General features: G+C 34.1%; 2 protein-coding genes across 4 annotated transcripts; both read right to left on the reverse strand.

The window, feature by feature from the left end:
• Positions 1-922: 922 nt before the first annotated feature.
• On the reverse strand, positions 923-27,629 carry LOC108330894 (endoribonuclease Dicer homolog 3a). 3 transcript variants are annotated; one of them, XM_052876849.1, is made up of 25 exons: positions 27,397-27,629; positions 20,657-20,837; positions 19,911-20,024; positions 17,493-17,627; positions 17,282-17,351; positions 16,556-16,620; positions 15,883-16,014; positions 15,633-15,773; positions 13,996-14,125; positions 13,325-13,430; positions 13,025-13,217; positions 12,762-12,922; positions 10,143-10,358; positions 9,792-10,057; positions 7,873-8,147; positions 7,242-7,774; positions 7,045-7,139; positions 6,549-6,775; positions 6,245-6,454; positions 4,773-5,249; positions 4,418-4,684; positions 3,546-3,878; positions 2,295-2,532; positions 1,834-1,945; positions 923-1,565 (listed from the first exon to the last, which is right to left on the reverse strand). In XM_052876849.1, exons 1-25 carry the CDS (start codon positions 27,408-27,410, stop codon positions 1,349-1,351), a joined length of 4,908 nt encoding a protein of 1,635 aa, XP_052732809.1. In that variant the 5' UTR covers positions 27,411-27,629; the 3' UTR covers positions 923-1,348. The 3 variants fall into 3 exon arrangements, with proteins under 3 accessions (XP_052732809.1, XP_017420975.1, XP_017420974.1); XM_017565486.2 differs by lacking the exon at positions 27,397-27,629 and adding an exon at positions 21,236-21,463 and having other exon boundaries at positions 14,062-14,125; XM_017565485.2 differs by lacking the exon at positions 27,397-27,629 and adding an exon at positions 21,236-21,463.
• On the reverse strand, positions 22,823-26,049 carry LOC108330895 (pentatricopeptide repeat-containing protein At4g33170). Its single transcript, XM_017565487.2, has one exon. It carries the CDS (start codon positions 25,858-25,860, stop codon positions 22,888-22,890), a length of 2,973 nt encoding a protein of 990 aa, XP_017420976.1. The 5' UTR covers positions 25,861-26,049; the 3' UTR covers positions 22,823-22,887.
• Positions 27,630-27,781: the final 152 nt, after the last annotated feature.

Here is a 27,781-nt window from a genome sequence, read left to right on the forward strand (position 1 = left end):
CAAAATCATCTTGATGTTATTGTTCAAAACTGGAACATACAAGAATTTCGGTCTATTACGTAGGTGTCAATTCGGAGGGAGGGTGGAAGAGTTACCTTTTTAATTTTTAGCGTCTTAATTGATAAAAGAAAATATCGGGTGAAGAAAACGTCCTTTTGGAAATTTATTGACAATTTGCTTGCATAGGTAGTAATTAAATAATTATTTTAATCTTCATGTCAATTTAATGAATAAATCACCGTGGAATAAGTAGACTTGATGGCATATATCACCTGAAAAATATACTTGAAAAGTAACAGTTTGATGATTAACTAGGAAGTTACATTTGCTTTCAATAATGAATAATTGTGGATATAATTTTTAAGGTGATTATTAACAAAATAAACAATTTTTTTGGTACATAATGTTTCCAAAGAAAAAATGTTGCATTGCATATTTATTACATGAATTGATTTTACACGCACCTTCCCATTTTATATTGAGATGCCACCAGAGTTTATGCATGCAACCTAGCAAATCTTCCTCCTACATGCTCAACTCCGACACTGAATCATCAGAACCATGACCATCATTATCGACCTCGTTCTTGAAGATGTCTTTTATTGGATCTCTAACAATGCAAGAATTCGTAATTGAGTCCAGAGAAAGTGTATTTGGGAAACTCTAGGTAGAAAGGTATTTAGACAGAATTTAGATTGATTGCAAGATAAATCCAATCCACTGGAGATATCACAAACTGATTTAGGAAATTCTTTTGAATATTTATTGTGAAAGGTATGCTAGATAAACATTTTGTTGAGAGGTATTAAAAAGGCTGAGAAAACCAATGTATTTCAGACCAAAAATATATCATACAGACAGTAAAAACAAAGCATAAATTATATTAAACAAATACATTAGTTATATTTGAGTTTGTCAATCCTTTATTTTTGAATAATTATTTCATGTATTTTAAAAATGGCACACACAAAGTAGCTTACAACAATAAATTACATTTCATACACCCATACATTATAAACCTACAGACCCAATTTCAGCATTGCTTATTTGTGCAACTTTATTGTTTCTCTTGCACAGCACCAAAGGCATGTCTAACAGTTTTATTTCTAAATAAACACTACAAACTCCCCCCAGAGAATGAAAGGAAAGGAAAGGAAAAGGACCACCTCGTTGTTTCCAATCCCAATCTTTTTCTACTTTGGGTCACAATACTAGTAACACACAAATTTGCAACCCCAAAACATCAGTTCATGTTTTTTGGGGGCACAAAGTTGTAGTACCAGCCCTTCTCTTATAATCTTTTCCCTTTTGTTCCTCTTCATTTCCCTTCCCTTCCTTTCTCTTCCCCTTAACTAGAAAGGGGAGGATCAATTTCAACTTTTCCCAATTTTTGCAGCTCAAGAAGCATTTTAACTGCAGCAGAGTCAAAGGAGCTTTTCTTATCACTTCTAGCTTCTCCTTGGCACTCTATATTTCCATACTTGGGTATGCACAAGGTAACTTTCGAAACAAAACAGTTCAGTCCCTTGCTTCCTTGCAGACCTTCACAGGATTCAAATAGAGATCTGTTACAGAATAAAGACTAGTCAGATTCACGTGCCATGATATTTCCAATTCTATTATCTGCACATCACATGTTTTGCTCCACACCATATATAAACAATAATATCATTTAGAGTATCCTTTTGAAACAAGTGATCTTAAAGGTTTAGGGATCGGTTCTGTTCACATATTATACATATAAGAATCCTTCATGTAATTCTACATATAAAAAATTCTGCAAGATTCAGCCAGCTTAAGCAGTTGAAAGGACAAATTAGTTCCTGGGCTCACCTATCTTTATATTCTGTTGAAGCAAATGCAGGCACTGGCCACTGTAGTTTCTTACACACCTCAAATAGTGTGGTCCGTGGTCCTCCCTTTTTCGTTTTAATTGATAACTTAACTGTGTAACATGAATAAAAATTGAAGTTAATCCATAGGTAGTTAACAAATTAACTCTTATAGCAGGAGAGTGATAAATTCAGATGTTTCACATAGCTGATATAGCAGATATTTTTCCATTCTTCATAAAAAATTATAAGCATGGGTATATGGAGCCTGAGAATAAGAAAATTGCATGATAGACAATGGAAATAAACATATCACTTCAATTTGCTCTAATTTGTCTGCTTGTTCTAAAAAAATAAACATTTAACTACAAAGAAGCAAACGGAGAAAGTTTCCCAAAAGTGGACACTGCCACGGGGGTGACAAAACTTGATATCAAACAAGAAAAAGAAGTCAGTGCAAACCTGGAATTGAAGCACTAAAACCAGAGTCGTCACCAGAAGAGTATTTGAGAGGCAAAATACTTTCAGTTGGGTTAGTTCCATCAAATCTGTTCCTTTTATGTACCGACTCTGAGGAATGTTCTTCGTTACGAGTAAAACAAGTACTAGAATCCATTTTGAGATGAGGTGAATCATTGATATGGACAGAATTATCTCTTTTTCCCTTGGACATGATATTACAATATGAAATTCCCCGCTTCTGCAGGATTACGAGTATAAGCCAATTGGTCATAAAACATACAAATTTGGATACCAGAAGAATGAAAAAAATCGATAAATATTTTGAAAGCTGTGCAGGTAAGGTGGACAGGACAAAAGATATCTAGAGAAATATTTCCGATGGTTCATTTTGTAATAGTATTTAGTGCAAATGCAGACACTACTCACAGTATTTATTTTAACCCCATGTTATAAAGTATGGAATCCCATCTGTTAGCCACCTTTTTCAGTTAACAAAGGTAGGCTATACAAAGGGAAGAACAAATTTGAAACTACCCAGGCATAACACAACTGAAATATTTTATACATTTTGTTAGCTTGATCCATTATATGTTTTCTTTTGGGATATTTCAATCATGATCATCAATTTGGAAAGTTTATTTCTCCCCGTTTTATATGTTCAGGTGAACATATTTCTATAGTTTACAAAGCATTTACTAGCATCTTATTCACCAAAAATTAGTTCTCAACATAAGAAACATTGTCCCTAAATAAACTATTCACTGACTAAGATTAACACAACATGTGCATGCATTTTAGAAGACTGTTAAAATGTTCGTTATAGTAGTGTACAACTTACATAAAGCTGATTCTGGGTGTACCTAGCTTTAGGTTAAGGATCAGAGGCTGGAATATACTTGTACTTGTCTTTTTATATATACATACAAATATATCCGCTAAGAATATACTCATTGATTATTCATGAGATTAAAAATGATATCAAAGTCTATCCAACAAAAGTTTGTTGGACTTATTGTATCTCCCTGAATTCCTATGCTCGATAGGTTCAATCCTTGGTGTGAGAGATTGTGACAGGGATCCCACATCGACTAAACATGTAGCCAAATTATAGTATGTAAATAGTTGCAGATTTTACTTTACAAACCAATTTTTATGAAATTAAGTTAGGCTTATAATTCACTTTCTAAGAAAAACCTTAACACTAACAAAGAGGAAAAGAAGATTCTGGAACACAATTATAAAAGAACAAACCTCAAGGTCCTTCAACAAATGAAAAGAAGCTTCTCCTTTTGCAGTTTTCTTATTTGTCCCCTTTCCTTCACGAACCAACAAATCATTTGGCAACTGTACACTAACCTCAACATGCATCATGGATCCCTTTTTTTCACAGTTTTCATTTACTTTTACACAGTACCCAAGAGAATCGCACAATTCATTTAATTCACGAAACGGGGGCAATTCAAGTTTTTCAGGTGTAACTATGGGGGATAAGAGAGGACAGAAAACCTCCCACACTCGGTCTAGACTGAGCTTGGAATCAATTAGCATTGCGCCAACAATACTTTCCACTAGATCTCCAAGTGCCTGTGACATTTATAACAGAAAGAAACATGTTACAACTTGTGAAGAAGTCTTGCATGTATGTTTTGTGCCACATGATTGAGGAATTGTTTTTATTTGAAAGTGACAATCTCTATTTGGGAAGTAAAATAGGACTTTATTTGAAATTTGTAAATCTCTATGTTGGCATGCACGAAGAAAACCACTAAAATGTTTAGATTTGTGTAATTTGATTTATTTGACTAAAAGATTCCCTTTATTAGTTTACCTATTTTCTCCATTGTATGTATGGATAAGAAAGTAAAATGAATTTCATTCATCTTTGTTTTATGTTGCAAACATTGAAAACAATTTACAAACCAATGCTAATAATATTGTTTACTGTAAGTAGATATGTAGTATTCTATTTAAGATGAGTTTATCTTCTATCTTTTAGATAGATTAGTTTATACTTTATCTTTTAGTAGGAATACTTTATCTTTCAGATAGAGTTTTCTTCTTTTTGTGTGTGTGTGTGTGTGTATAGGTACACATGCTATAATCCAATGATCAACAAAACCAACCTTCGGAGCTCTAATGTTTGGAAGTGATCTAGGATCCGATTCAGAAATGACCTTCACATATTCTGATATCTGGCTCAGTAATAATCCTGAGCCATGTAGGAGATGCTGGTGAAGGTTATGTCTAACAGCAACTTGAGCAAAGTTGTCATTATTGACAGAGGCAGATCGCAAGTCAGTCAACACCCCTGGATCAATATCTGTGTGACTCTTATATAAATGCCATGTGATAAGCAGGTCCAACACTGAGTCACCAAGAAATTCAAGCCTCTGCCACAATATCAATAAGTTGCATTAAGAAACTTTACAAGTTAAATATTGATAAATTACTCAAGAATATATGAAACTTCACAGCTACCTCGTAACAGCAGCCAATCCCAAGTTCTTTCTCAGACAAATGTGTGATAGCCTCCAGTAAGAGTCCCTTGACAGAAAATTCATACCCAATTTTCTTTTCAAGGCTTGCAATCTCACTTTCTTTTGGCATGCAAGTACGCAGAGAGGCAGCAGTGATTGCTTCGTCAACCAAGGATAGTTCAAGTTCTGCTCCAATTCCAAGCCATTTCATCACATTAAGTGATGCAAATAGTCCACCCCCCACATAGTATGCTCCTATCAGAGCTTCAACACAGTCAGAAATAGTCTTAGAACACATCCAGCGGTGACCCCTGTCACAAAACTTCCCAACCACAACTTTGGGATCCTCAGTGTGGAATTTAACATCTAAAGGCACTTCAAGGGTTTCCAATCCACAATCACAACAAACAGGGTGTATAGAACGCTGTCCTGGAGCAACCCAACGTCGTGGTTCAAATGCAGAGTCTCGAACATAACCCTGACAGATAAAATGACAGAAAACCTTACATTAATTCATTCCAATGCTTATCCACCACTTAAAGTCTCGATGATATTAAGAAGTAAACAACAAAAATAAGGTGGGAAAGAAAATATTATATAATTTTTCAAATTTATAATGTTTCTATGTGCAAATGTTAATCTGTTGAAAATAAAGAAAATAATCACCCCCAAACTTACTGAATGTAACATTCTTAGACTTGGGACTTAAAGCTTAGCCCTGGAAAGCTTATTTGTAAGTAAAGACTGCCTAAGCTTTATAAGCTCAATTTATGTCATGGTTGTAGTCAATGTGGGACAAGAAGGGTGATAACAACAAAGGCAGCTTTTTAACAAATATGATTTCTAATATTGATACTGATACATAACAGTAAGGGAATAAATAAATGCATGGGTTGAACTTGTGTTTGTTAGAATAAAGAAGTATCTTAGCACCTGATCCAAATTAATCATCCAATATTAAACATGTATCAAAATTTTCATCTGGTCAAGAGTTTGATTCTCTCCCGAGACAGAATTTATTTGGCTCACAATTGATTATTGTTGAAAGTCCCACATCGACAAGACATAAAGCTAATTTAGAATATATAAATGAGTGCAAACCTCACTGTTACAAGCCGGTTTTATGGAATTAAATTAGGTTTAAAATCGACTTCTTAACATGAGATCAGAGTCATTATTAGAGTCTATCTTAATGAGATTTGTTGTTTATTATGTATCTTATTCCACCCGCTATTGCGCCGCTATCGAAGAAGTCTCATATCGACTAGACATAGAGTCAATTTAGAGTATATAAGTGAATGCAAATCTCACCTTACAAGCCAATTGTGAGATTGAGTTAAGCTTAAAGTTAATTTCTTAATAATCATTATAACTCGTTATTATTGGGTTTGTGCTTTGTCCACATTTCACGAGCCTTTGACTAATACATTAAGCTCCAAAACAATAACACAAGAAGGAAACAACAAAGCATACCTGTAATTTATGTTCTATTGCCAATTTATGAAGGGTTGAATTACAAACTGCTAGAGATCGTTTGGCAGATAAATGTCCTTCATGATTCTTGGGATATTTAAGAAAGAGGTGACAGCTCACCACATACTTTAAAACAGAATCTCCTAGCAACTCAAGACGTTCCATTGAAAAATTTTCACTGCATCTCAAAGTTGTAAGCGCCTCTAGAATCTAACATTTAACAGAAGGGAAAAAACACATAAAAAGATTATCATAATGAAAATAGAAATCAACAATCAATGAGAACTTTTATCCAAGAACAAACCAGTGAGCTATTTATGTTGGACTTGCTAGTTTGACCATCTATCTCTTCTCTAAGCTGACTAGATAACATTAATGATTCAATGCGGTACATTAGAGATGGCAACAAGTACAATGACCTCAACACGTTTCTTTTAAATTCAAGAACATATAAAAGCTCTGGTGGGACGTGAACATGTGCAGGCACTTTGGAGGTTGTAGAGCCAATTTGTGATGATTTGTCTCGTGCGTCTGCTCATCTCCAAAAACATACCATAATAGAAGTTAACCATGGTCATGCAAGGATTCAATAAATTCTATCAAGACAGAAAGTAATAGAGAAGCTCATATCCACTATCAGTTCTTTCAAATAATCACAAAGTAAAATGTAATTCCTCATGACAACTTCAACGAAGATGGTAAATTTCAATTTTAAATGAAATTTCATTAAATCATAATACAGAAATGTGAAACAGCATATAAGAGCCACAAGATGAACACTTGAATTAGGAACAACGAACCTTCCTCATGAAAGTTAAATAGAAGATTGTGTGGATTATGACTTTGCTTTAATAGTAATAGAGCATGTCTTGGATGTCTCAGGGTAATCCCATACCTGATCAAAATTTGAAGTTGTTTAGTCAAGTATACTAATAATGTAGGAATGACAAGGCCCGCAAAATCACATGTATTGAGTGGAGTACAACAAATTATGCACCTTTTACTGAAATAATCTGAGTAGGTAAAGCGTTCCTTGGATTTTTCATTATTTCCACAGAAAGGACTTTCAGCAGACAGGTTACTGTCGATGTCAACAATACAATATATTTTTCCAGTATGAATCGCCAAAACCAACGTGTTTTTTATATTGTCAGCATCAAGCACACAATTAGCAAAGTGAATCTTGTTTGTTCCAACATATTCCATCTCCATTGAACTGGTATCCTGAGGTGATGTGATTATTCCGTTATCATCACAATCTCCAGTGACCAAAGAATATCTTCTCCTTAAGAATTCAATAGCAGATGCACAAGAATCAATTCCATGCCAATTAATTTGCAAGGTTCCCTCACAAATACCATTCAATTTCTCAAGTGGTAGAAGCAAATATAAGTGTTTTGCTGTCCATAATGATTTTGTGTCTTTTTGTAGTAAAAATTCTGTTTCTCCTCCTGCTGATTTTGACCTAAACACCAATCTACCAAACAAACCATTGAAAAAAAGCTCATGGAAGCATTTTGCTTTCATCATCTAGTAAAGAACAAACAAACAAGGATCAAGATAACTTCCAAAATAAATGAGATTAAAAGATGATAGAGACAGGAGTATGTTAGATAAAACCTTTATACCTGTTTAGCATCCAAATCAACTTGCCCACATGAAGAGACAGAAGCTTTCACGACCTTTGAGACTAAATACAGATCTGATTCAATATTTCCCACATCATCATCAAGCTTTGACTCAATCAAAAGAACAAACCCAGAGTATATTTCGTTAACAATACTACATGTGAATTCTAGTTTGTAGGCAAAAAATCTGGCTTCAACATCAAGTTTGTCTCCCCATGCACCACTTAGTGCACAAATGTTGGCTGTTCCATGTAACTCCTTTCTCTTTGTGGTTCCTTCAAATGCCAAAAGCAAATCAAAATGCATTTTAACACAAAGAAAGATTCTGTAGATTCCCTTACAAAAGGAACAATGTCAGATCATCACATTCTGACATAGGCACTATAAAGGTAGTTAAAATCAAGATAAAAATTAGGATTGTGAATGACTCACAATATCGTAAATTGTGGGATCATAAAACGGATTGTAGATTCTAGTCTACATAAATATGATACACATACATACAAAATTTTACAATAAAAAAATAGTCACAACTATGAGGAAAGGAGAAAAATGTGAAATCATGAGTGAAGGAGAAAAAGTGAAACAATGAGGGGTATGCATCCTCTTAGCTTCACCTGTGGTATGGTTGAGCAATTGGAAGAGCCACAACTAGTCAGGTTTTCTTTTGGAGAAGGTGGTTGCTTAGTGGACAAGAAGGAAGGTTAAATGTAACATCAATTACATAGTTATCGCGAAGGAGAACAGTCTTTTCCATTGGCCTTGGGTTTTAACCCAAAAAGAGTTGTGCGATGCAGAAACCAAAACCCCATAATGTAAAACAAGATGGACACATGGCAATTCCACCATTTCCATAATCTTCCACAATGATCCCGCCCATTTCACTTTGGCACAATCTTGCATGGGCTCTAAATTGGATATGGTGGGTGGAATTGCAAAATCGTGCGATTCCACATTTTAAATAGCGATTTTGACTACACTGGGCACCATGCACCTTAAACATTTTAAACTTGCAAGCATACTCATTCAATCCATGGTTGTCAAACTTCAGAGATTATGTAAGTTCATAAGAGTTTACCTTAAAGTAATATTAAAAATACATAATCATAGTATCCAATCCAAATATAACAGTCATTGAGGATTGATAAACGCATAAGAGTTTACCTTCTACCAAATAAATGGCAATAATTCATCACATGCTTGCATTTGTTCAATAATATCTATTTGTTTTATTTTATTTCTAAATTCAAAATATTGAATAATTAGAAAATAAGTTATAATAAAGGGACACATGAAGAGATGTCATATAAAGAGAAAAGGTGCACGCTTTTATGGTAAAAGACATCTTTCTCATAAAATGTATGAAATTGAAGCCTTTTTATTATTGATTCCTGATTATTTCACTCTGGTAACCATTCAAAAAGCAACTATTTAAAACATTTCATACAATCCAAATGGACACATTATCTTGAAATAACTTCAGTAAACATATCTAAACATGAAACTAATTTTGTCCTAATTGATTTTAGAAAAATAAATTACAAATATAATCAACTGATGGAAAATCTGTTGCTTACACAGCTAATCAAACACATAGGACAAAAGGTTTGTCACATTGTAAAAAATCAATTATACATATTTTGCAACCTAGACTTGGATGTTTGTCCTGATTATGCACAAACAAAATACATGATGGTGATGTTTTGTTAGTATTGAATATGAAATCAATTCTGATATGGTTCATGAAGTCAAAAAGGATAGAAATTGTATTAGAAGACCTACAGAAGATATTTGAAATATGCACAACAGTATCTGGGAAGTCTGAGGTGTCAGCAATATAATGCAAAATTTAATAAATTAAAAGAAATATTTATCCGCAGTTTATAAAAAGTAAATACAAAATTAGCTGATAATTGTACCTGCCCCTGAACTAGATTCTTTATTTTTCACGATATGGTCATCTTCTGAAACATCTTCGATGAATGGAACCAAATGTTCATTTAAAGCACCCATTTGATGCAACTTCTTACAAGCTTCGAAACAAGCAAGATGCCTTGCCAAACGAATATGTTTTCCTAATGGACCAATTATTGTCTGGAGGACTGAATTAGATGGCAATGTTAATTTACATTGGTAACCCCCTTCCACTGGCAGAAAATCATAAGTGGGCTTTGCAGAGGAGTACCTAATCCAAATTGCACGCAGAAGAACATAAAGACTATGTTTCAAATAGTTAAAAAGAAGTCAGGCATGACAGGATCCAATCTTACTGATCTCGGGGAAGTGTTCCACAGTATCGGTGGATAAGATTTACACTAGAATCTAAAGTCACAGAAGCTCCAGTAGAATCCACATAGTATGTATCTGTTTTCCCCACAGTAAATACCCTTAAATTAGATTCATGGTCCTTATGTATAGATGCATCAGTCATGGAGCGCTCACTCCTAATGATGTCAAAGAGTTGATCTCTTTGCTTCAGGTTTCCCCTGTAGATGCAAGTGTTAATGCCGATAATTAAGGAAAGCAATTACACTAGAATTAAAGGGTTTAATCTACAGAAATCAATCAGAATTATGCAACTTGGTTTGTACATAACTAATCTCCTCTTCCTATTTATACATCCTCATGTGTATCTGTTTCAAATCAGTGAAAATATTCATTTTTCTGCAAGGTATCAGAGCTCAATCTTAACCATCTCTGGTAGTTCTTGCCAACCAAACCATGGAAGGAGAAAAACCAAAAGGCTCACCCGAGGTGAAGACTGGCACCCATCTTAACAGCTGGATCAAAGGGCCCGCACGTCCTCTCACTGGCAACATATTGAATGGACAGAGTTACATTCAATTGGAGAGGTGAATAAAGGCAACCCAGAAAATCGATTGACAGCAATGAAGGCTAACGGCTAGGGTTTGGTGTGTGACAGCAATGAAGGCTGTCCTGAAAAGGATGGTAACAACAATGAAGGCTGCTGTCTAGGGTTTTGGTGTGCGCAGTCAGAGGCGGCACCCAAAATTCAAGAGCGCTGATACCATGTTATAATTTAGGGTAGAATGATTCATCTTATTACGCTGAGCATACAATCTATATATACAAGGCTAGAAAGCTATTTTAGGAAGTATAATAATAGCTCCAAGACAAAACCAGATCCCTATAATTCAGGGATATCCCCATCATATACTGTAATAATATGTTAAATAAGGAAACAATAAAACACAAATCCTGAAAGAAATAATATAGCTAATAAAACAGATTCTAACAGTTGTTTTTTAACTCCCTTTCTTCTAACATAGACCCTCATAGTCCTATCATGTGCACAGGAAAATATTCTTGACTGAGTCTGGGGATTGGGTTTACTTAAAGATTATACCTCCTCATAGGCAAACTTCCACCATGTCTAAACTTCACCCTAAACTGTCAGCCAGGTATTATAGACCTTATTTGGTTTTACAAAATGTTGGAGCAGTGGCATTCAAGTTACAACTTCCAGAACAAGCCTGCAAACATTAAGTTTTCCATGTTTCTCAATTCAAGAAGGCCATAGGAGACCATCCAGTTGAATCAGATTTACCAGCAGTTATCAACCTATGCAGATTTTAGTGACCAAAACAGAATAATTTGGGTACATAAATTCCTCGGGTATTGGTGCAATGATAGGGCAAGCTGCCAGAAGAAGCTACTTGAGAAGATCTGTCCACAATATGCAATCAGTTTCCAGATTTTGTTAAGAATGAATGTAGTGAGCATCTAAAATGAAATCTCTCATCCAAAGGTTTCCCAGAGATAATGCTCAATATGCAAAATTAGCATCATTTTCTCTCCTCTCCTTTCCCTATTTATATCTAACTAACACCTCAAGTAACTAACTCATTAATATTCCAACCATCTTACATAATCTCTCTTCTCTTTATATAACAAAGAGCATAGTTGGGAAGTTGACCTACCAAAACTCATGCTAGAATTGATAGAGTTGACTATGTAAGTATGGCAAGTATGTCCTAATGATAGTAAAAATGGTGAACAAAATCGTAAAAAAAAAATATAATTTGTTGTATTTCCTTCTCATTTTCTAGACATAGCATTTCCAGGAGACCATTCCCTGATTTAAAAGCTTAGATTAGTATTGTTAAGAAATGGAGTTTAAACCTAAATCAATCTTACAAAACCGACTTGTAAGATGAGGTTTGCACTCACTTATATACTACAAATTAGTCTTATTTCTAGTCGATGTGATTTCTAGTCAATGTGAGACCTCCAACACACCTCCTCACATCGAGACATATATATCTCGAGCGTAGGACTATATATATTCGTGGTGGTCCAATAGCAAGTGAAACAATAATCTCAACAAATATCAAATTTCACTAGGATAGGCTCAAACCCATGACCCTATGTTAAGAAGTGGTCTTAAAAACCTAATTCAACTCCATAAAATCGGCTTGTAAGGTGAGGTTTGCACCCACTTATATACTGTAAATTGATTTTATCTTTAGTCAATGTGAGATATCCAACAAACCCCCTTTAGCCCAAACATATACACCTCGAGCATAGACTAGATATTAGTGATGGTCCAATAGCGGATGGAACAATAGAGTCAACATACAACAACCTACACTAACATGGCTCTAACCATGTTAAGAAGTGGACTTTAAACCTAACTCAACCCCACAAAACCATCTTTAAAGTAAGGTTTACATCCACTTTTAAATTGGTCTTATCTCTAGTTGATATAAAACTTCTGGAAATATACAAAATTAAATTCCTCTTCCCATTTATACGTCCTCAGTATATCAATTTTGAATAAGTGAACACGCTTGAAAATAAATACTAAGAGTGTTCAATGAAGAAGGAATCTCCAGCATCAACCAGGTTGTGAGAATCAGAATACTTGCCTCTCCAACATCACAACAAATTGGGAGTTAGCCTGCCTAGATCTTCCGCGAGATTGGACATAACTACGAACTGTCTTTGGGAGGTCAAATCTTATCACACATGAGCAGTTTGGAACATGAATTCCTTCCTCAAGTACATCAGTAGTAAATAATAGATTGACCTAAACAAAGCATTGATAATCTATTTATTAGATTTTCAATATCAACATTTAAGACAAATTTATTGCACATTACTTGATCCGCATGATGCAGTACTTAATTACCTTTCCAGAGCGAAAAGATTCCAATATTTCCTTCTGCCTTTTAGGAGCCACAGCATCAACCGATGTACTGTTTCCAGTTAAATAGGAAACTGAGAAATGAGAAATTTGGGGAACTTTCTTTGCAAATCTTTCAATCACCTTAGCTGTAATGATTCTATCAACAAAAATAAGGCACAACACCTGACTAGATTCTCTGTAAACACAGAAATATACATTACCAATTTGCTATATTACATAGTACAACTTTGTTTCAAAGGAAAACTATTTATATGACCATAACAGTAAATCATAGTGCCATACCCAAGTGATTGGAAGATTTTAATAAGTTCAAGTAACTTTGGAGATAAGTATCCCATATCTTCTGCCTTTGAATAATCAAAATCAACCCCCAAAATGTTTTTATCATCTGCAGCAATATTAGTTAAATCAGTTGGCAGAGATTAAGTCAGAGTGAAATGAATGAACAAATTTACCATGTCACATAAGCATTTATAGCATGGTGTCGTTTCTAAAAAAGATGTCTAAAAAGCATGCTACTGTAATTTCTTAAATAATTGTGAACCAAATAAAAAACCAATGAGGAAGATCCAGTTATCCACAACGTTTTTGCATTGCAACAGATTGCTTGTGATGTCAAAATCAGAATGCACATATGGAAAGTGTGCCATTAACACCTTCAAACAGAAAACTAAGCATTCTAAAAACAAAGGAACATAAATAAAAAATTATTGCTGATATAAAATATTGCTACATATTAAACGTCAGCAAAATCTTGCAACATATTATCATAAATAGACTTTATAAGAATTCTTATAAATATACTAGTAGCAGATAAACTAATGAAATTATACTAGATTTCCAGAATTAAATATTGATACTTGCAATCTCAATTCTCAAATCTCATGAAAATTCCCAAAGACCGCACAAATATAGGGGGCATTTGGGAAGAAGAAACTATAGAGAAAACATACCACAATGGAGGGATTCTTCAATTAATTTTATTACTTCTTCAACAAAATTTATACACTGAAGATAACCTGTTCTGTAAATTTCACACGTTCCTTCAGTTTTGGAGAAATTCTCGTGACAGATTTTAACTGCCTGCACAAATATAGAATGCTATAATATCTGTTTCCACATCAATTAGAAATATGATCAAAATATAATATATAAATAAGTGCAACCATCATCTTCCAAGTTAGTTTTCTCAGGAAATTAGGCATAAATGCACTTAAGAGAGCAACACTGTATATCCTAACTAGATATATGATCAAATTATAATATATAAATATGTGCAAAACCTCACATTACATGTCGATTTTATAATGGTTGAATTAGGATGGAATCCACTAACACATACATACATCTATGTGTGAGTGAGAGAGAGATGAACAAAAGATAAAACTATGATTAGAAAGTTGGAGCTGCAAATACAAATGAATGTGTAAAAATTTACATTTATTTCTAATATATGGTTTTATTTTAAAATACCAAAAAAAATTGGCTTGCTACACAGCCAAAGGTAAAAGAAAGAATTTAGAGTCAAAACATTATGTGGGTTAGAGCTGAGAGTTGAAAATTTATTTTTGATTAGGAAGACAGTACTGGTTAACAAAATAAAATCCCAATTCAAATACAAATGACTCTTTCTTAATTACAAAACAAAAATAGGTCAGTTTATTAAACTTAAAATAAGTTTTTTTGAAATGACCTTTTTGTTAAAAGATCCCACATTGTCTGCCTCAAGTCATGGAGTGCGGCTTATATGTCTATTGGGCAACTTCACTAAATGCAAATTGGTTTTAAGCTGAAATCTAAAGGTCATGAGTTCGATTCCCAACAAAACAATGCAACAATCGTTGTTGGAAGCGACATCAATTATCTTGTAGGGTTAGCCAAGTAGGCCAAGTTACAATCAAATTCTGGCACTGGGATTGATATGATCTCAAGTAAACAAGTTACGCCTGACTATTAATTATAACTTTTGAACTAATGGTAAGTGTTTTATTCAACAATTGGTATTAGAGCCTATAACTCATCTTGGTAATCACCAAGCTCGCCTGGTTAAGCATGGGAGTATTGGGAAGTCTCACATTGCCTTACTGAAGTCTTGGAGTGTGGCTTATATATCTATTGGGCAACTTCACTTTGTGCCAATTGTTTTAAGTAGAAATCTAACACAAATAATCACTAATTTAAGAAGCAAATAAGATTTTCTTATTAAAATAAGTTGAAAAGCATATAAGACAAACACATAAAAAACACAAGCCTACTTGTCTACTTATTTTATTAAAAGAACACCACAATATACCATCACCAATAACTCCTTTACTAATTTATGTTTATAAATGTGTAAATGCCATGTTATAATATGTTGATATTCCCACATATCAAAAAGACTTTCTACCCAACCTCGAATACATAAAACTTTTAAGTGGGTTTTTTCATCATATTTATAAGAAGCAATGCATTGGTAAACAAAATATAACCCCAATTAATAAATACAGACTTCAATGACTCTTAACAAAACATCAGAAAGATATATATTCCCCCCTATCTGTTTCTTTACAGTGCAACGTTTTCCCTACAATGAGAGTTTGATAAATACCTCATAAGCACATAGGATTCCAAGATCTTCAAGGCAATGTAAAATTTTTCCAAGTTCATTGGACATTCGCTGAGACAGTGTCTTAAATTTATTCTCCACATCCATATAGTTGCTTTTATTTTCTGATAACAATGCATCAAACTGTCCAAACAGGTTAAATTCAGTCAGTATCTTTCGCTGTAAGAAATATTTAGTAGAATTGGGGAAAATAGCAGAGTACTATGTACATAGCAAGATGATCCACAGATACCTTGGACCACAAGGCTTCAATCTTTGGTTTCAAACTCAAGGCAGAAAATCGTGCTTGGTCATGAAATCTACAACTCTCTTTAGCAGACAATATATATCTACTCATCTCTGTTCGATCTTCAACAGTATATCTCTAAAGAAACATAAAAAGAGACATTTACATTCTTTTAATGGTATATACATCCTATCACGTGCACTCTGATAGGCCAGTAGAAGAAACCAGCATGCCATGGAAACTTTGTCACCAGAAAAGAAAACGAGTAACTGAAATAAGTTATTTTCGAGGGGCTGTTATGTGTGTGGATGGATGACAGTTATTTTATCAGTTATGCTTGTCTTTTATGTGTGGGTCATAACTATTTTATAGGACAGTTATTATATTAGATAGATATGTGTTAGAGGGATATAAGTACGGCTGGCAGTTATGAGCAGGAGATAGAGAGCTCTCTGTTAGAGCTTAGATGTCTTTTAGTGGTAATACATGCTTGAATGTACGTTTGAGATAGAGAGCTCTCTTTTAGAGCTTAGATGTGTGTTTTTGTGGGTTTGTATTTACTCTAATTCTGGTTCTGTACAGAATTATCAACAAAACTGTCTCATTCATGTGTGCAATCTCTTGGGCCAAACACATACAGAAAAAATAAATCAAATCAATGCATGGAAATTGATATTACCTGAGAATCCAAGATGCTTTCAAGTTCTGATATTTGATCCTCACAATCCGTAGTGGAGGAAACACCTGATTCGGGATATATAACATAAATAATGCATATAGCTTTCAATGTACAATCCAAATGCTTTCAAGTCTTTATATTCACAATCTGGACTACAAGTAATCATTTTCATATGAACCTCACAAAACAGTTACTCTTTCTGTAAGACAGGAAATTACTACTATAAACCATGCACAGAAAAGAGCTTTTATCAGGAAGCCGGGCACAGCAAATCATGGCATACATTTGGATTATTTGTGCCAACCAATGTTGGTTCTTTATGCAACTATGGATGAGTGGAACAGTAGATAAAATTAAGTAAATAAATAAACTGTATTAAACAGCTTTTTATACTAATTATAAAAATTATAACTTTGAAAATTTTAATTTTTTTACCAAGTTATTTTTCCTAAAACATTATGTTTTTTTATTTATTTTTTATGATACAAAAAATTAAAAAACAAAATTACCTTCACTCCCCACTTTCCCTTGTCACTAGAGAAAGTTTCTAATGCAGGACCCCCACAAAAATTCCCCCTTCCCTATCCTCTAAAACTAATGACAAGATAAACAAAGAAAGAAGAACAATCTAGGGAGAATTGGTGAATAAATTGGATACTTTGAACTCACAAGGAAAGCATTCTTTAACTCACTGTTGTTAGCCAAAGTTGGCAAGTAAATAGTTACCTCTTTTACCAACCGGTGATGCTGTCATCCCAAAAATCTTTGGCTTTTCCTTTGCTTGGTGATAAAATTCCTTCATTGGCATAACACAAGACAAAAGTTATTTGTAAATCTATTTCCTAACCTAAAAGACAAAGTTTAAAGGAAAAAGATGAAAAATCATGTCTGATCAAATAAATACAAGGGAAAAAGAAGAATGTTTTATAGCACTTACCTTCATTATTTTTGTATAGGGATGATTGCCAGTTGCTCTATGACATTCATCAATAACAATCAAGCATATCATTTCCATACGCACGAATGCTTTTCTTAAGGCATCCAAAAGAATCTGAGGTGTCATAACCAATACCTGTAAGACAAAGATATTAGTTTTGTAGCAACCACATAGCTACGTCATTATACAAATATTCAATAGAGAAGAAATGCTTGCATGCTTTCTACATTGATATTTCCTTATCAAACCATAATATCATATCTCCTTATTATGTCTCTAATACTTCCCCACAAGCCAGAGTATATGTCATGCGTCAAGCTTGTTACATATGTCATCAACACAAGAGCCCTTAAGGGATTTAATGAACATGTTCACAAGTTGGTCAATAGAGTTAACACAATTAGTGATTATTTCTCCTAAGACTATCTTCTCTCACAAAGTAACAATTAATCTTTATTGTTTGGTCCACTCATGCACTGGATTTGGCACAATCTAAATAGACATTGATTGTGGCATGTGTTTAGTTAGTACCTTGAGTGTCTCATGAGTTTAGTACCTTGAGAGCCTATAACTTTAATTGTTTGAAGAGTTGCCTAAGCCACACAATCTCACAAGCAACTACTACCATGGCTTGGTACTCAACTTCAACACTCGACACTCTAAATCGCTGCCTAAGAGGTGACAGAAGGGAGGTCAAAAGAGACAGTACCAAAAGAAGCCATGGATGAACAGGAGAGAAAAACCTTAAAAATCTAAGATTCTTCAATCAAGGCACCTGAAAAAGGAAAAAGAGTGATCTCGACACTCTAAATCGCTGCCTAAGAAGAGACGAGTCGTGCCACACGCACAATGAAAAGGGAGCAGATCCACAACTTCAAAAGGTGTTGAAAGCGCGTAAGAGCTTTGATGAATGCGTCATTGATGACATGATGGTCACCTGGCTAAGACGATCAAAACCATGTGATCGTCAGTCAAACCTGAAACTCCGATAGTGGCAGTTGTAGATGATGGAGGTAGATGACGGCGTCGTCGACAGCGGTAGACAGTGTTGTCGCCCGCAGCAAAAGGTGTAGTGGCAGAGTCAACAAAAAAAAGTTTTCCTCAAAAGAACCTGACTCTAGATACCTTGTTGAATATAGTGAAAACTATGTATAAGATTAATCTCCTCTCTTGTTAAATATACACATAGGATACTCTATTTATAATAGAAGAAATATGGGCTAAAACAAAAATACAAATAAGAAATAATAACAAACTAGCTAAAGATAAAATATAAAGATAAGATAAATATAATATATCTAGCAGAACTAAACAACCATGAAACAAGGTCGTCAAAGGTGGAGGAGCTCAATCAAAAAGAAGCAAAGCACCAAAATACATGCACCAAAGAGCAGCACCTTGGGTTTTGTTTTGGTGATAGAATTGGTTACTGTAGGATGGAGCTTCTAGTTGTGTGGCACATCAAGAGTGGGTCATACCAAAAAAGGTGGCAATGCACAGGACAATGATGAGGCAGTATGTGGGGAATAAAAAGAAAAGGAAGGGACAAAAAACAAGAAATATGATAAAATATAGAGAGGATTGTGAAAAAGAGATACAAAAATGAAAATGAGATACAATGATAAGGAATAAAATCAATACCTAATAACGATAAATATTTGGGAAGATATTTCCCTATCAAATCATAACTCTAATATGATCAAATCACATTTATAACAGGTATAAAATTCATTATTAAGAAACTTCGCAAGTGCTAGAAATTGAGCTTGAAAATCCAAACAATAAAAGAAAATGTTAGTACACAAATAAAATAGAAGATTTGTAGTTTTACAAAACATGTCAAACTCAAGCCAAAAAAATGTTAAGAATAAAATTAACAATACACTATCCGACTCAATTTGTTTATTCATTGTGCTATTATAGACTAATGAAACTAAAGTTTGAATAACTTTTCACCAAAAACATCATGTTGAGATAACTAATTTACTACTATTCTAGCTTAGCAATTCAGAACAATTAAAAGTTCCACTTCTTAAATTAATTATACAAGTTCAGGTCAATATCTCACATTAAACAAGAATGGAGAATCAAAAACCATCCAAGCATCATAAACCCGAGATCTACATAATAGTATACAAAAGTCAATCAATCAATCAATGTTGAACAAGAATGGACAACCATGGACCGAGACAGTGGCAAAGAAAATACCATAAGTTTTAAATTATGTAATATCTTGTGTTCCATGAGTAAAGAACAAAAAGAATGTAAGCTGCATAATTATAATAAGAGAACAAAAGCAAAAATGTCATCAAGCCCAAAATAATACTGCTCAAATCAATGAATGTCGAATCCCACGTAAAAGAATGAAGCCTAAAGTATCTTTGTGAAATCAATTATGGGGTCAATAAATAAACATACATCATTGTTACTAATCTTCTGCTCCCATGTCTTCAAAGTCCATGTATCAACTCCTTTAGCCCCATAGTATTCCTCAACTTGAAAATCTGTCAGATATCTTATATTATTGAATTGCTGCAAGGTGGACACAAACACCGTTTAGCCTCTGAATCAATAAATCAAATACTTTGTTACAAAGGAAGAGTACAACATCTCATTACTCACTTATTGGACCTCTCTATATTAATAATGTCCTTGTTATTAGGAGCTAATTATCTTGTAACCACAATTTTAGGTAGTTTAAATTCATTATTGAATAATATAGCTTTTAAACTCCCATTCTCAGAGATCTATACGACCTAAGAGCTTTAACCTTTCAACAAATTATCAAAGATCCACTGACCTTAATTACAAAAGTTTCAAAATCCTATTTTGCATGGTACAAGTAAACACATTGAATAATATATTATTCTCTTTATGACTTTAACAAAAGATGGGGTTGTTAAAATAACGTATTGTGGTTCGAAAGATCAAATAGCAGACACCATGACTAAGCCCTTCAAGTTATAATTATTTTTAGAATAAAAATTCTGCTTGGCACCAGAAGTAAACTAACAGCAGTTTGCAGGTCCTTTTATTGAAGGATGTGCTGAACCTCTAAGACAGACTACATTAAGACCATGTTAGTTCATGTTATGATGAGAACTTTACCCTTTATAAGTGTGAAAGATAAGCAAAAGCAGAAAGAGAGTTAGAATGTAAGATGCCTGATTGACTAGATGAACTGTGGGAGCCAAGAAAACAATCAGCTTCTTCATTCCCAAAGACTTGATGGTTTGACCAACCTCTTTCATAATCATCACCGCAATCAAGGTCTTACCAGAGCCTGTATCCAACACGGCTATTGTGTTCCTTCTCCGTGCAACTTCAAACACTTCTCTCTGATAACTATATGTTAAACAAAGAAGGCGTGAAAATAGCAAAAGCAGTCTTTATGACCAAATTCGAACAGAAAAGATAGAGAAAATACCAAAAAATGCAATCTTTATTATCAAAGTGGGATAAAAAAAAATCGATAAAAGATAAAGAAAACAACACAAAATGCAGTCTTTATTATCAAACTAAAAAAGAAAGGATCTAGAAGATAAGAAAAACGCAATCTTCGTGATCATTCTTCCCAGACCATTATGCCTAAAACACGAAAAAACATAATGGGGGCGTGCATTTTGCAAAACCCATAACAATTTTTAAAACTCAAGAAGAAGGTCAATCAAATAAAATGACGCAACCCTTGAAAAAACCAAAAAATAAAAAATTCAACCAGTATTTGAAAAAAAAGGAACCACCTTCTGGGGTTCATGTTGGAAGTAGACAATTCCAGGGATGTATAATTATCAACATCGGGTTGCTTTCGTTTTTTACTTTGATTTTGGTTATGGTCTAATGAATCATGGTTGAAATTCATGATCAGAGTTTGCTGCAGTAGGGAAAAACAAAAACTGGAAAAGGGGACAGAGAGAAGTGTGCCCTGTGAAGACTGAAAGCTTTGAGTAGAGAGGGACTAATGTACTCAGTTCACATAAAGTAAACAAAATAAGATTCTGTTAGTTTTAGGAACAATAAATAATAAAAATAATTTTATTTTAAATATTGTTATTTTTATTTTTATTTTTTTATTCTATTTCTCACTACAAATATTTTTAATTTTTCAGGTACTAAACTCTCATTTTCATGATAATTCTTTATGTATAATATTTTATATCAAATTAAAAATAAAAAATGGAGGTGAAATTTTGTAAAAAGAAATGTTCAATAAAATATTTAATATAAGACATCAAATATAAATTTTAGTTTCTGATGAACTTTTTGTGACATATATAAAAAAATTAGCTCTTATTTTTAGATATACGATATAATAATTATTTTTCAGCAAACTTATTGGGCTTAACATTATATTAAAGATAAATTAAAAATTATTTTATTTATATTTTAAGTATCCGAGTAATAATGACATAAACTTTCAAATTTAAAGTAAAAATATGTAATTAAATAAGTAGATAATTTTACTGCGTTTGAACATTCACTTCTTTTTTTATGAAGACGATGGAGTGTTTATAAGTTTTAAAAAATTTTAGGTAAAATTTGAGCTTTCAAAACGTTCAAAACATGTTATTAACTAAGACACAACATACCAGAATGCTCTCCTCTTTATAATATTTGAAAATAGGGATCCCCATTTCGATATCATTAAAAAAATTTAGTAGCAAGATTTTCAAATTTATTTATTGATAACTAATAGTAGAAAATTAATTTTAATATTCTTAATTTTACGTTTAATTGGATTTAGATAGAAAGATGAAACTGCATGTAAAAAATGCAAGTTACTTAAGAGGAGAGATGTTTAGAATTATAAGTAACTTAATTGAGTTTTATTTTAATTGAAATTCTTAATTTTAATGTTATTCTAATTGAATTTGGATTTTTTTTAATTGAAACCTCATTAAGGAAAAAAAGTAAATAGGTTTTAAAGATGAAAAAGAAAGGATGAATTTTAATTACATTAATTTTAATTGAGTGGTACTACTTTAACACACATATTCACCCAAAAGAAGGTGAACAATAAAAAAACTGATAATCTATACGATTTTGTTTATCAGTTCTAACAATTTCAGATTTTACAAGTAAAATCTAGATTTAAACTCCATTTCAAATGGCATTAGTTTCAACAAGCAATTTGACTGACAAATTTGACCTTGAACTATGTGAGAGTACATGGGAATTCTATTGAAGTTATGGTTGTCAGATTTTTTTTTCATCCACCACTAGAAAATAATTATGGTGAAGTTATGTAGTAAGCTCCTTGATAATTGTGAGAATGGTTTCAAGAATAAATGGTCCAAGTATGGCAATACTCTAAGTATTTGGAAACACTCTGAAACTTTAATATTAGCCCAATTAAATAAATGGGGTACCAATTTATGGAAAGATTAAATTCACATCACCAGTAATCGCCGCAAGAGCAGATCCCACTCCCGAAATGATGAAATCGATTTGCATCTCTCAAAACAATTTCACGCTTAAAAACCTTTGATATATATTTGATTGCGCTATGGCAATCTCCACACACTCTGAGGTTTTTAATTACCCTTAAAGTAGTGGATGGAGGAGTTTTTATAAGCCCATAAGCTATTGCTAGCTTCTCACTGTGATAATACAAAGAACACTCTTTATCTTCTTCTTCTACATCAACAAGTGCAAATTCCGTATCAGGGACATATCCTTCTTCTCTGATCCTCTTCATAACATACTCTAACTTATTATATATCAAACCAGTTTCTTCGTGTGACCTATCGCCAGCTACGAACAAATGCACTTTGTTCTTCAAATCTACCCAACTAAACCCCGGATCCTTCTTCACGTTTACTTTTCTCATCATATTTCTGGCACTCACCACATTTTCCCATTGGTTTGCGGCGGCATAAACATTGGATAAAAGAACATAAGCTGCTGAATCTGATGGCTCCAAGGTCAAAAGCTTCTCTGCTACACGTTTTCCTGTCTCTTTGTCTACCTGAACCCTACAAGCATTAAGCAGTGTTCTATACATTGAAGCAGAAGCTTCAAAAGGCATTGATGATATCAACTTTTCAGCTTCCAGTAGCTGCCCCGCTCGGCTAAGGGCGTCAACAAGACAAGAATGGTGCTCAATCCCAGGTTCAATACCGTAGTTTTTCTGCATGGAATAAAAATTCTCATAAGCTTCGGATATCAAACCAGAGTGGCTGCAAGCAGAAAGAACCCCTATAAAAGTAACTCTATCCGGCATTAGACCCCTAGATTTCATGTCTTTGAAAAACTGGAGGGCTTCCTCAGCATTTCCGTGTTGAGCTAATCCTACTATCATGGCATTCCACGAGGCAATCCTCTTCGTGTTCATTCTTCTAAACAAACCACGTGCATCTTCTATGTTCCCACACTTGGCATACATGTCAACGAGTGAGGTCATCACAAAAGGATCAAAAGCACAGTCTAGTTTTACAATATTTGCATGAATCTGTCTCCCTTGTTCCAATGCTGTTAAAAGAGAACAAGCCTTGACTAGGGTAGCAAAGGTATATTCATCAGGCTGCACCCTGGAAAGTCTCATCTGATGGTATGTGGAAAGAGCATGATCCTCTTGTCCATTTTCCACACATCCTGATATCATAGTAGTCCAAGCAACATCATCAGGTGAGGGTATCTCGGTGAAAACTCTGCTTGCACTTTCCACCTCTCCACATTTTAGATACATATCAAGAACACCACTGATGACAAACAAATCTAAATTAAACCCTCTTTTTACGACAACAGCATGAATTTGCCTCCCTTGTTCAAGCCCCACCAATCCCCCAGCAGCTTTAGCTGCATTCACCACAGTGATCTGATCCCCTCTCTCTCCACTCTCATGCAATATCGAATAAAGCCTCAATGCTTTGTGAAAATCATCACGCATTATATACCCATGCATCATAGCATTCCAAGATGCCAAATCATCTTGGTTAACGAAAAGAACTTCTGCCTCCTCCGTCCTCCCACTCTTGGAATAGACATCAATAAGAGTTGTTGAAACAAATGAATCCAAGACAACACCAGCTTTCATTGCGTAAGTATGAATCTGTGTGGCAAGATGGCAACCCTGTTCAAGAGAGGAACAAGCCCTCAAAACGCTCGCAATAGTGAATTGATCCGGCAACAGGCCATCACGTAATAAATCAACGAAGAAACCAACAGAACACTCCTCCAAACCATTCAGTGCAAAGCCAGATATCATGGTGTTCCATGATATCAAATCCACTTCATTCATTTGACCAAACACAGATCTCGCACGAGAAACTGAACCAGCCTTAACATAAATATTAATAAGGCTGTTTCCAACAGAAACAACTTGATCCAGCTCCGTCCTAATGACAGCACCGTGAATCTGTTTCCCCAGTTCAAGGCAATTCAAACTGGCTGCCACAGACAACATCACAACAAAAGTCAAGCTGTCACAAGCAACACTTGACTTTATCATATCCCTAAAACAATCTACAGCTTCCCAAGCTTCACCTCTCTGAAGACACCGAGATAGTGTCTTGTTCCATGCAATAACATCCGAATTGTCACTGTCGCGTATAAACAATTTTGTGGCATAAGCTCGAAGCTGCTTCAACTGCGATTCGAAAGCAGTATTTCTACTCATACTAACCCGCGCCAGAGCACGAAGAGTGACGTCATCGGGACGCAGCCCCGTTCGGTGAAACTCTGAGAAGAGAAGCAACGCTTCGTGTTCGAGACACGTGTCGACGTAAGCCTTCATCATGAGGTTCCAGAGCACAACGTCCCTCACGGCCATTCCATCGAACAAAAGACGAGCCTCTCTGATTCGTCCAAACTTGGAGTAAATGTTGACGAGAGCGCCGGCCACGAACACGTCCCATAGTAACCCGATCTTAAGGGCGTAACCGTGGAGGGACGCGGAGGCGAAGGAGGAACCAGAGAGGAAACACATTTTGAGGACAGGAGCGAGAGTGTGGCGCGTGGTGGACAGGGCGGAGTGGCGGAGTTGACAGAAGAGGTGGAGGCCGTCGTAGGGGTTGTCCGCTTGGGCGTAGGCGGAGAGGATGGCGTTCCAGGTTACGAGGTCTTTGGCTTCGTGGGGCGTTGCGTCGAACAGTTTGCGCGCGGAAGAGAGGGAACCGCATTTGGCGTACATGGTGATGAGGTTGTTGGTGAGGAAACATTCGGGATGGTGGCCGGACGTTAATATGCGGGCGTGGGCGCGCTTCCCCAGGAGAAGGTCGGAGGCGGCGATGGCCTGGCGGAGGATGGAAAACCATTGAGGGGGAGAGTGAGGGTGTGAGAGGGAAAGAGAATGGGAATGTGAATGGATTTGGTGAGCGCGTGAGGTTAATGCATTGGCAGTGGAAGTGCCTCGTGTTCGCAACTGCATCTTGGCATTAAGAACTCAATCTCCGACCATGCTGGGTTCGTTCAAAACCAGTTTACTTCATCGTTTGCTGCTTGGACTTGGAATGTGGAAGTTGGAACTCAGGTTCTCAATTAGCGGGAATTCAGAACATGATATCTTTCTAATTTTTATTTATTTTTTATTTACACGCCAAACAAATAAGAAATCATCATTGATATTTTTTTAAGACTTACCCACAATTTCTGTCAACAAAAAATAATAATTAATACAATATCTTAGTAGTTTTAATATCATTTTCGATAAAAAAAAAAAACAGAGTTTTACTTTATTACTTTGATATTTAATACTGGCGTTTTTAAGTGAACTGCCAGTGTAAAAGCTATATTCTTATGAGAAAAACATTTATAGAATTGGATCTGAATCTTATTCTATTATAAAAATCAATAAAATTATTACAGCTGATATTTTATGAATAATATTCACTATACTTAAAAAAAAAAACAGGCTGGCAAGAATGAAAACTAAAACTTCAGAAAAACTTGGTATTTCACCAAATTATCGAATAATAAAAAAATATTTTAATATAATTTTTTAAAATTATTATAAAGTCAACAAATATAATTATGCATAACAATTTAAAATTAAATTACAGTATAAAATATCTCATTCTCAATGTATAAATTTTGTTTCTATTTTTTTTAAAGCCCGTGGTATCATTTTGATATAGTATTTTCCATTTATTAAGTCAAGTGAAAAATGGTAAAAAAAATGGCACATTGAGACACTTGGTTTTTCAAATATATTATCAGAATAAAAGTTCTTTATTTTAATTACATCTTATTGGAGGGTTTATATAATTAAAAATTATTTAGTTACGTATAAACTCGTACAAAATCATACATAATTTTAAAAATAATTATAAACTAATAAAATAATTAATATAATTAAAACTTTATATAACGTATTAAACATAAATTAAATTTTGACATCAAATAAATATTAAATATTCACATTGTAGACTCATTTTAAATTTATTTTTTTCAAAAATAGTTTTATTAATGGTAATAAATTCATAGACATTAATTTATATGAATTAAAATATTTATAATACATTGTAAACTCGTACAAAATTATACATAATTTTATATAATATATTAAACATGTATTGGATTTTTACATTCGAACTTGTAAACATCAGATATCCACATCTGATTTTTTAGAATCGGATTTGCACATTTGATAGAGTTATCTTAAGTTAATTTTATTCAAAAAATAGTTTTATTAATTTTAATAAATTCATAAAAATTAATTTATATAATTAAAAAGTATATAATACATTATAAAGTCATATATAAAATTAAAAAAAATTATAAACCCATAATTTAAATATTTAACAGAGATAAAATGTGAAACAGATACGAAAATTCGAACGTCCTTCCATCGGATGTCCACATCCGAGTTGACATGCGTCGGATCTTAATAGTTGATGTTGTCGTTTTCAAATGTTTGTTGTCTTTTGTAACCATACAAATAGATTAACAAAAATAAAATACTAACCTCCCTCCAGCCATATTGATGCAACCAGCAAGAGTACCAAGAAGACGCACTTTAAACGCACCACCACAAAGTACCTCAAGCGCACACCACAATGCAAGTCAAGCTTGCTGAAAGCACCACTCCAAGCTGCACTTGAACACTAACAACCCCTCTCAAATATTTTTAATTTTGAATAACACACTTACAGATATAACAATTCATATGAGCTGCAAATAAAAAAACTCAAGAGGAAAAATAATTATCACAGCTGCAATTCAAATGGGGTATTGGGGTGTTGGGTTTCTTAATAAAAATGAGATGGGGTGCAGAGGTACAGGAATGCATGTATTGTAATAGGAGGAAAATATAGGTGTAGTTAATGCTGGACAGAGAAATTTTCAATAAC

This window comes from Vigna angularis, chromosome 4 (assembly GCF_016808095.1).
Source record: "Vigna angularis cultivar LongXiaoDou No.4 chromosome 4, ASM1680809v1, whole genome shotgun sequence".
NCBI lineage: Eukaryota > Viridiplantae > Streptophyta > Magnoliopsida > Fabales > Fabaceae > Vigna > Vigna angularis.